The sequence below is a fragment of the Euphorbia lathyris genome, chromosome 2 (assembly GCF_963576675.1).
Source record: "Euphorbia lathyris chromosome 2, ddEupLath1.1, whole genome shotgun sequence".
NCBI classification, from domain to species: Eukaryota; Viridiplantae; Streptophyta; class Magnoliopsida; order Malpighiales; family Euphorbiaceae; genus Euphorbia; species Euphorbia lathyris.
Window position 1 is genome coordinate 137,870,199 of NC_088911.1, and position 10,778 is coordinate 137,880,976.

At 34.7% G+C, this 10,778-nt stretch overlaps 1 protein-coding gene across 3 annotated transcripts; it reads left to right on the forward strand.

Annotated features, from left to right (window-relative positions):
* Positions 1 to 258: 258 nt before the first annotated feature.
* Positions 259 to 6,012, forward strand: LOC136217032 (protein SINE3). Of its 3 annotated transcripts, XR_010683430.1 has the most exons (5): positions 259 to 378; positions 456 to 563; positions 836 to 1,270; positions 4,675 to 5,191; positions 5,817 to 6,012. XR_010683430.1 is itself a non-coding variant. In XM_066003602.1 (4 exons), exons 1-3 carry the CDS (start codon positions 298 to 300, stop codon positions 1,253 to 1,255), a joined length of 609 nt encoding a protein of 202 aa, XP_065859674.1. In that variant the 5' UTR covers positions 259 to 297; the 3' UTR covers positions 1,256 to 1,270; positions 5,817 to 6,012. The 3 variants fall into 3 exon arrangements, 2 of the variants coding, with proteins under 2 accessions (XP_065859674.1, XP_065859675.1); XM_066003602.1 differs by lacking the exon at positions 4,675 to 5,191; XM_066003603.1 differs by lacking the exon at positions 5,817 to 6,012 and having other exon boundaries at positions 4,675 to 5,396.
* Positions 6,013 to 10,778: the final 4,766 nt, after the last annotated feature.

The following is a 10,778-nucleotide window of genomic DNA, read 5'->3' on the forward strand; positions in this document are numbered from 1 at the left end:
TATGAATTGGAATCTAGATTCTTTAAATTATGGTGTAAAATCATAATATATAGAGAATACTGACATATTAAGAATTAAGTTTGGTGATATGACTTTATTGTAATTTTGTACTTAATTATGATATTAATGTATTTGACCCTTTGGGTTATCATGGGCTAAAAGCCCATACGGAGCCCAACTTTACTGTTGCAAGGTAATTCCACTGTATATATACAGCTCCCATTTATTTTCTACAGTATTCACCGACTCGGTGAAAAGTTGAACTCTGTATTTCTCCCGCCAAAAAAGAGAACGAAAATGATAGAAAATCATACTCCTCAAAGGGAAGATATCACCAGTCATAGATTGAAGGAATCTCGATTGAAGAAAATCCAAAAGGTTTGTTAAACAAAACCTAGCATTTTCATCTCTGGTCTTTACTACTCTACCTTATGTCTCTCTATCTCACTTTGTAGGTTCCTAAGAGAAGTTTGAATGCGGCGTTCAGTACCGTTATTGAAGAAGTTTCATCCGAGACCGGAAAGGAATTGACCGAGTTTTCTCCCTCTTCGGAGGCCTCAGAGGTATGGTAATCTCTTTTAATTGTTGGTTTTCGTAGTTCATTGCCGTTCCGCTTGATTCCGGTGCCGCGATTGTGATTTTCATAGGATTTTTTTTTTCTGGTTATTGTGAATTTTCTGTGAAATTACAAACGCGTTATAGTGAATCAAGTTCAATTCGATTCTGCAAGCTAATTCATCCGTATGATTTAACATCAGGTTTTTTATTTTAATCTCTTAGTTTAATCTTTTCGTTTCGAGAAATACTAATTAGAATGCTGTTCAAATTCATTCAGTTTCAGAGCTGCGTCTTGTCGTCTAGTTCACATGTTTCATCGGAAGCATTTTCTGATCCTAATATTTCCAATAACTCTGAAGATCCGATTGATGTGTCTATGAAGCATTGCATATTCCACAAACTAGACGGTTCTGTTGAGGTAGATATAGTGTCGAGTTTTCTACATAAAGCTCGAAGTCAGGTGCTTAGCTCAAGTGATGTGGATGAGCAGTCTAAGAAACTTCTTGATGCAGTATTGAAGGTTGTTCTGGACGAATGCTATGCTCTGCCTGAAGAGAGAGACTTCTGCGCCGAACTTGTTTCAGCAAGAGGCCGTATCCCATTTCTATGTATCGTGCTTTGGAGCTTTATATTTTCTGCGATATTATTCTTTGGTTTGCTGTCGGGTAGCTCTTACAATGGACCGTTACCTACCTGAAGAACTGCGAAGAAGGTATACATCTGCTAGTTCATTTCACTACTTTTGTAGGATACTGTTAGATTCATATTATTTAGGATTGATTTCTTACACATTTAAAATGGAACTGCTAATAATCTAATATAGATTTTTGCTCGTTTGTTCCGCTATTCCGCTCTTTTATTTCCCCCCACTGTTTACTGCTTAAAGTTTACTCAATATCGTTATTCTGTTCGGTCAAGTAAATTAATGTCTACCTGATATTTTTGAAGTGCTGTTTTCTGGAGTTATTATCCTATTTTTCCTGTTGGAGAGATTTAGGAGTTTTCTTAATCGTGAAATCTAGTTTTCTGATATCTTATTTGACTTCTTCTTGCTCCATTACCAATACGTTTATATTTGATTTAATAAATTTCGGATTATTGATCTCTTGATTGAATTGCCAAATGTCATTGGACCAGATTGGCATATCATTTGGATACTAACTTGTAAGGCTATTTGAAAATCTGGTTCTACCATCCCATTCCATCCCATTTCATATTACATATAATGTGTAACTTTAACCTTAACCTTATCCTTATGTTTATGTGATCATGGGAGATCATCAGAAATAGTTTTGTTTTATTTTGATTGTTTTTTTGGTGCTTATCAAGGCGATTGAATTAGAAGTGCGTACCATGCTCAACCCTTTAGGTCATGAGGTTTTTTTAAAGTAAAGTAAGGTAAGTTTACGAGCATGCCTTTGTTTGTTCTGATGTGTAAGTAAGATATTTACACCCCAATTTGGAGTATAGATATTGCTAGGAACTTACTTTTTCTATATTACTCTCAACTTTTCATTTTATTTCCATCACTCTATGTTCAATATAAATACTTTATCTGTATTGTAAGGATGTAAAAATAATTTAGATATAACCTTACCTTGTATTACCCTCACCTTGTTTCCAAACACAACAAGGTATTCAATAGACCATTATCATACCTCACTCAACTTGCCTTAACATGCTTTAATGACATCCTATCCAAGTAATAAATGGGACTTTAATAATGTGACCTTTCTACTTTTCACTTAGGCATTTGCATGACAAGCAGTCAGAAATTCGAAGGTGCAATCTTAACAGTGCCAAATGTTTAGTGAATATTTTTGAAGGCCTGCTGAAAAAGCAATGTGCACCTACTTTAATCTGTATATAACTAATCGAGCTATCAATTGTTGCCATGATTGATATATTTATTTTACATGAACAGATCTCCCCTGTACCAAATATAGCACAAACACTTCTTTTGCATATCTGTTAAAGAACAAAGCTTATCTAATCAGACTGCTTAATTATATGTTACATTCATTTGAGTGATTAGAAATTAATTACTTATTCTATATGTAATCAAAATCTATCTTCTTTGTTGTTATCTATCCATTAGTCTATTATGTTGTCCAATGTAGAAATGATTCATGTGGATTGATTCTTCATCGAATAGTTAAGATGCAAACATGATTGATGGTAGATGTGTCAATGATTTTGCGAAGTCGTCTACGATTCTATTTTTAAAATTTTTGTGTTACTATTTGATAGTTCTAAATGTCTTAGGTAATTTTCTCATTTAATTAAAAGTTTATATTGAGAAATTTCACATATAAACGTATTACTTACACGCGCTAGTAGTTCAAAATTCCCAGTTGGAGGTCTTAACTTAGAATTATACAAGAATTTTAGGTGGAGAATTGTGAGAATTAATCTTGTCAATTAATAAAAAGAAACAGTTTAATCTGTCTTCCTTTTGCTATCCTTTTTCTTTTAGTGGTGTTCCGCATTGTCATAACTGGGTTATTGGAGCCGACCATTCTTTTCAGTTGCTTTTTGGCCCAAGTTGTTAGATGTTTTCCTTGATATCATACCTAATGAATAGCTTTATCCTGTGGCATTTACTGATCTTGAGTCTCGAGTCTGAACTGCCTACACCAATAAAAAGGGCTTTAAGCACATGATTGTTGTCTTACACAAGCAATCTAATTATTAGTTTTTTTTTTGTAACGTTAGCCAGGAGCCGCTGTTTTGAGCTTAAATGAGGCAAAGAAAGATTGTAACTTCAAACATTTCAGGACTCGTAAGCTTCAATACAGGAGTCAGTTAGCAGAAGGTCAAAAAAGTCGCGGGGTAACTTGTAAAAAATAAAATAAAATTTGTGGTGGTTGAATTACTGAGAATGAATAGGACAAATTACATGCGATGACATACGCTTAAGATGGCGACTTACTGATGTAAATTCTAAGGTGGGCATGCATAATATTGGATTAAGACAACATTAAGCTGGTCTTTCTAGTGGATAATGACATGCCTTGGAAAGTTTAATAGCTGTATTATCACTTGATTTTTTCTTTGTCATAAGAGGACAGCCAACGAGGCCTGATAGGCTCTAGTTTAGTGGAAGTGGTCTAAATTTATTTGCAAGGATAGGGAGAACGAATCTGAGATACAAACACTAAAGATAATTCTTTAATCTCTGCCTTCAAAAGTATCTTTAAGAAGAGACAATGAAAACATCTAATTTAGCACTTATTAGACTATAATAATGGTTCAATAAGAGAAGTCTAACTTGACTAGTTCATAATGGATTTTGAGAAGTAATTATGTCTTCAGATAAAACAAATAAATTAAAAATACATATATATGTTTATTTTTCCTTGAGTGGTAATTTCATTCTAAGCATCTTATTATTCTTGGAACCGGAGATAAGATGTGAGTGCTCCTCTTTTTGACAGTGAATTGGGATAAGAGTAAATTAGTAATATATAGAAGTTTCATTTGATTATAAATGAGACAATAAAGCTTTTCTAGCTGACTGTGCTTAAAGGCAAAGATTTGGTGTAATCCACCAATAATTATTTTAAGCTTGATGAATAGGGAATAAATAATTTTTTAAGGAGAGTGAGGTGGGGAGCAAGTTGTACTTAAAAGCAATGTTTTATTATAACCATGATAAGAGTATAGGATATTAGTGTGGGTTTATGATAATCATTTGATGCGTGCTTTCCATCAGTAGGCATCTTATGCCGGTATCTACTTCAATTATGGAGCAGGGGTATTGATGGTGTCTTAAAAAATGGAGTGGTTGGGTTTTGTTTGTACAGCATTTGGAGGCCAAAATTTTTATCCTGTTTAATGACACAAGTGCGTCTTATTTGATTTTGTACTATCTAAAACCCTCTCTTGGTCCGACTTGTACACATTTGTCTGCGAAAAACAAATAATTCATGCTTTGTCTATCGTTTCTGGACTGTTGACATTCTTATACATTTTCATCATTACCTCTCCTATTCCTGTGCTGTTGATAATATTTGTGGAAGTTTAAAATTTGAATTGTTGTTGAGAACATTTAATATTGTATAAATTTGGATTTTCTTATTAATTAATCCGCCCATATGATGCGGACACCTCTAGCACGAAACCTGTAGGGGAGAGACCAAGGGTGATGGCTTACCGTGGGGGAGAGACGAGGCGAAGTTCATGTACCCAAAGGGAAGAACTGAGGTGACATACTGTACCACCAAGGGAGCCGAAACCACGGACGGGGCAGAATCAGTGTGGCACGTCGAGTCACATGCCACACGACGTGCCACAAATGGAGCTGAAAAGAGGAAGGGCCAGAAACGGAATGGCACGCCGAGTCATACTTTGCATGGTGTGCCACGCAGCTCAACGTACGAATGAAGGGCGAAGAACTTCAAGAATCCAGCGAAGAACTCATATGCCGTGTGAGTCATATGACGAGATGTGTGGAGTCATTTATGCTGCCTTCTTTGCCAAGTTGATGCCATGGAAGACAAGGACTGCCACTCTATATTTACTATCTTGCCACTTGACTATTTACCATGCCATTCATCCTATTTACCTCCCTACCCTTCTAGATACTTATTCCTATCCTACCCTTAGGGTTTATGATTTGCTCGTAGATCTGGTGAGGCATTTTAGTACTTTTGCTTGAATTAGAAAAGGGTATACATACTCCTTCTTTTGAAATGAAGCCTAACTTTTTGAAAATTAAGCATTTAGCCTCGATTGAGAGTTTGGAATTTTATCCATTTGGGATTACTAATCCTTCAAGTTTAGCTTCAGAAGTTTGGAATTTTTTGTTGGTTTATAAAACCATCATGTCAATTTAATCCGTAACATGTAATCTAAAACTTTTGAGGATGAATACTAATAGTATTATATTTATGTGCCCGTTTAATGCTTGATGTTCCTTTATGATGGTTCATAAGATAATCATACTGTTATTGCAGGATATTTATAATAATATCAATTTCACTATGGTTCAACTTGCTGTAAAGAATTTACAGGAGTAATTACTGCTTCTTGCCAGCAAAATGCTAACTGTCAAGCATATTATGAACATTTTGTGATCCTATTCCACACTTTTAGGAAGGAATTTTTTTTAATTAAGTATTTTAATTAGCATGTGAACAGTTGCTTAGACATCTTCTGCATTTCAAATGTCTGACTTCTTGTGCTAGATGCATGGTGTGCTCTTAATTAATCCTTAATCATTTGAATCCAGCTCACAGGTCAATTAATTTTGGCAGGTGTTAGATAAGAGGTTGAGCTATTATGCAGAGTAAGGCCGGAAAAAACCCCAATAATAGAGGAGCTGCTGATGTGGAGTGGAACCGGCTGAAGTCATTCCCACTTCAAGTTTAAAACTGTACGTGCATAAATACCTTTTAGTTTTAATTTCAGCTTTTATATGCTCTCGAACTTCAGATATATAGAAAATTGGTACTGGATTTTACAATAATGTATGTTTTTTTTTTTTTTGTCAATCCAAATCCAATTATATTAGTTTAATGCCAGAATTACTAATCACATAATAATTGTGGTGGACAAAGTTTACCATATGGTAGAAGATATCTCAATGTTGAATATCTAGATAATATCCTATTACCAATACATGGGGATATAAATGGGGGCGGGATTCCCTATGCCCATCGGTGATAAGGATCCCTATGGGACAGGGATAAGGATAATTTTGCCTTCAGTGATAGGGATGAGTAAAAGTATCGCCGCTTTGCAGGATCCCCGCCACTGTCTCGTTAATTCCTTGATTCCTAATGAGGATGCCTGATTATTCCATGTGGTAATTGATTTTTTTAGATGATTTAAGTATATTTTAATTAACTTATTGGTTGTTTCAATTTTTAGTTTTTTTGTGTTTTGAAAAATTTGAGAATGATTGTTAATACTTGGTTTGTTATTATCCATTTTTTTTAACATAAACGGTGATTCCCCGCAGAGAATGGGGAATGAGGAATGCAGATAACGTTTTTATAACATTTGTAAACGGTTCCCGTGGGATGGAAATAAGAATAAGTTTGTCCCATTTAACTCATGGGGACGGAAATAGAGAGTCCCCAACTAGTTGGAGACGGGGATGTAAAAATGCATTCCCCATCCCGCTTGTTTACATCCAATACTTCGTATTTCTTCCTGCTAATGACTTATATCCAACTGAAAAGTCCTAATACATGTGTTTCTCCTTACATTGTCCAAATCCCAATAAAGTTTTAAAAGTTCTAAATGAACTATATTTTTATTCGATTGTATTTAGTAATCCTCCCATCTCTCAATAGAATTCATTGGATGTAAAAAAAAAAAAAAAATGAAGATTCGTTCCGTCACGTGTCAAAAAGAAAATACCAAATAGATAAATAATTAGAAACTTTTGAAGTTCAGGGGTCAGTAGAAGTTTTGGAGTCATTGAATGCAATTGGACAAGAATAGATTTATTGAATGCAATGGAACAAAAATGTGTAATTATTGAATGCAATTGGATAAAAATAGGAATTTATTGAATGTAATTAGATAAGAACAAAGTCATTTGAAACTTTTAAAAATTTAAGGGTACAAATTGAAGTTTTGTATCAAACACAAACTCACATTAAGCCACTCAAAAGTATATAGATCAAGCATAAAACAAAAACTCTAATCAAAGACGGTATTTGTTTGTATTTTTTCAAGTTTGAATGCCTTTCACCATAATCAACTACATTTACTATAGATTAATCTTTTGAAATCTCAAATCAATCTTCATGATCCTCTTGCAATAATTTCCTCATTTTATCATGCTTGTTTATTGAACTTGGTCTTTATAATACTCCCTGCTGTTTCCTTGTCTTGCTCAAGGGAGGCAATCTCTCTGGCAAGCCATAATGCTTAGTAGTAGGATCTCTAGGTTTTCATAGACGTACTTTTGAGGTTTCTTAATTAATTATCCTTTAGAAAAATAAAATAAATTTTGATAGATAGACACATGGTACCATGATTTTGGTGAGAATTAGGATTAGGTTAATGATTACAATTAGCAACCACTAAACATCTCATAATTACATTCTATTGTTTATACTTAAAAGTCAGTTCAGTCATTTGTTATCTTGAACTACCTTCGATTGGTTAACTGAAGCTCTCTTTTGTCCGTTTAGTAGAAATTATGAACATTTCCACTAACTTAATTATAAACCCCATTAGTGATTAACTTTTTAATTATTACTTAGTCAAAGATAAGATTTGAAGGTGGTTCTGAATATAAGTCATTTGGCTTTAGTATGTTTCTGTTGTTACATAACTGATTATAAAGTAAATTTGTCCCGATTAATGTTGTCGCAATGCCTTGAATCAGTATAACACACTATGACAGGAAGCAACGGTGTCACGATGCCCAGTCAGCCAGTCGGGGTCCAGGGGGCGATGCACCCCTTGACCTGGGGTCCGGGTGGCGGAGTCTCCCCCGGCCCGACATTATATCTTGTTTCCTATTCGGATTAGTATTGGATTTCGGTTTTCTACTTAGAAGCGACATCATGGGAACATCGTGGGTTCCAAATCGGATTAGGTTAGATTGAGTATTATAAATACTCTATTATGTAAACCTAATTTGTAATATGTTTTCCCGCCTCCTAATAAAAGCTATTCTCCGCCTGCCCGTGGACTAGCCAACACAACATTGATGAGCCACGTAAATCTGTGTTTTCGATTTCTGTTTATTTATCTTTCGTTAAATCCCCACAACAAAAACATTAGATGTGTTTGCATACAACAATAACATCAAAGCCTTAGCCTCGAAATGATTCGGGATCGGCTAATATGAACCGCCATATGAAACCATGAAATCAAGTCATATTTTCCTCAATCCTCGATAAATTCATATCACTCTCAATTACCCTTTTCCAAGTTTGCTTAGATCTTTCTCTACCCTTCACCATTGCATCCATTTGCCACTCTTCAATCCTTCTAACCGGCGCATCAAACTCTCTTCGTCTTACATGGCCAAACCACCTTAGTTGGTTTTCCCTCATTTTATTCTCAATAGATGAACCCCTTCTTTTGTCCTAATTATTTCATTACTCACCCGATTCTTTCTCGTATGACCACACAACCATTGCAACATACGCATTTCCGCCACCAACATCTTATGAATATGACAGTGTTTCACTGACAATGTAGGTCTAATTGCCGTGCGGTAGAATTTTCCCTTCAATCTATTAGACATGTCAGGATCGCAAAGGAAATCCGTAGCACTCTTCCACTTCGTCCAACCAGATTTAATCATATGAGCAACATCTCCATCCACTTCCCCATCCATTTGAATAATAGATCCTAAATAACGAAAGCAATCCGAGCCCTGGACAACCTTCCCATCCAGGGTGATTGTCTCTGCCTCCTTACTCTATCGCCACTAAACTTACACTCCAAATATTCCGTCTTACTTCGGCTCAACTTAAAACCTCTAGATTCCAAAGTTTGTCTCCATAGTTCCAACATTCTCTCCACACATTCTTTCGTCTCATCAACCAACACAATATCATCTACAAACAACATGCACCATGGTATACCATCTTGAAGTGAACTCGTTAATTCATCCATAACGATGACAAAAAGAAATGGGCTAAGTGCGGAACCTTGATTCACTCCGATTATAAAGTAAATTTGTCCCAATTAAAGCATTAGATGAATATGACAATGTTTCACTATCCAACATTCCGTACCATATAACAATGCAGTCTAATTGCCGTGCGGTAGAATTTTTCCTTCAATCTATTAGGCATGCCGTGGTCGTAAAGAAAACCCGTAGCACTCTTCCCTTTCGTCCAACCAGATTTAATTCTACGAGCAATATCTCCATCCCCATCCCCATCCGTTTGAATAATAGATCTTAAATAACAGAAGCAATCCATAGTGATTCTCTCTAGACAACTCTTCCATCCAAAGTGATTCTCCCCACCTCCTATATGAGTTTGGATATAGGGGAAAAACCAATTTCTAACTTAGCTGTTTTTGTCTTGATAAGTGGATAAAATTAGTGGCTATTATAGTTCAAATTAAAGGTTTACTTTATTAATAAGCTGGAAATTTGGAGCATAACTGTCCACACATGAGAAAGAAGGAAAACTCCAAAACTTGTTCCTAACAAAATGCAAAAAACATAAGCAAAGATAAGAAAAAGCCAGAAGAAGAACCAACATTTCACATGCATTTCCCTTTTGTTTATCATTTCTTTTCTGGATCATCACCACCATTAATCATTGCACGGAATGATAACAAAAAAATATTATACTGGACGGACCCATCACTCTTTTGGTCAATTAGTGGAAGCCAACACCACCATATTCTTCCAATCACTTTCTGCCACCTCATCTACCCCCATACCATACTTCACTATATTATTTTGTTATTGGTTTTCGCAAGCTAAGCTTGTCTCAACTCTGAAATCAAGCCCATTTCCTAATCTTAGAGTTGATATTGTCAAATAGTCAACTCCATCCGTTTGTTCTTTCTTTTTTGAATTGTTATTATCGTTTTTAAAAAAATTTAAGATGATATGGATGTTTGATTTCATGGATAAGGTGAAAAAATTGAGTGTAATGTTAGGAGTAATTTTAGTTCTATTCAATAGTGTAATTTTATTTTTAATACGTTTAAAAAAATAAATTTACTTTTAATGTTAGCAACTATGTCAATTTTAGATATAGTAAGAAATGCATATATTTTGTTCTCGTATTGTGCATCAACTGTATATCAATTGGTCCAAAAAAAAAGATATTTTATAATTTCGTAATAAAATTAGAGATTATCATATTTTTAAATTGACAAAATATTTGGAGTTTCAATGTTTTAGGTTTAATGTATATCTACACCTTTAAAATTGGTAAGTTTTGCCTATTGACACTCTGAACTTTTTAAATAACGTATCAGACATTTATAGTTGGCTTTAAAAACCTATTATACACCTAAAGTTGGCTCATTCGGACTTCCTGCACACAAAATTGTTGATCTGTCATCTTTGACATATGAGGTGATATATAGAACGCACTAATATGCTTTTCTTTTTTCTATAGCATGCACATCGACTTCATTTTTCAAAAATGACAGATCAACGATTTTGTGTGCAAGAGGTACGAATTAGCCAACTTTAGGTATGTGGTAGGTTTTCAAAAAAAACTATAGGTGTTTGGTAAGTTTTTAATTCCAACTATAAGTATGTGATAAGTTAT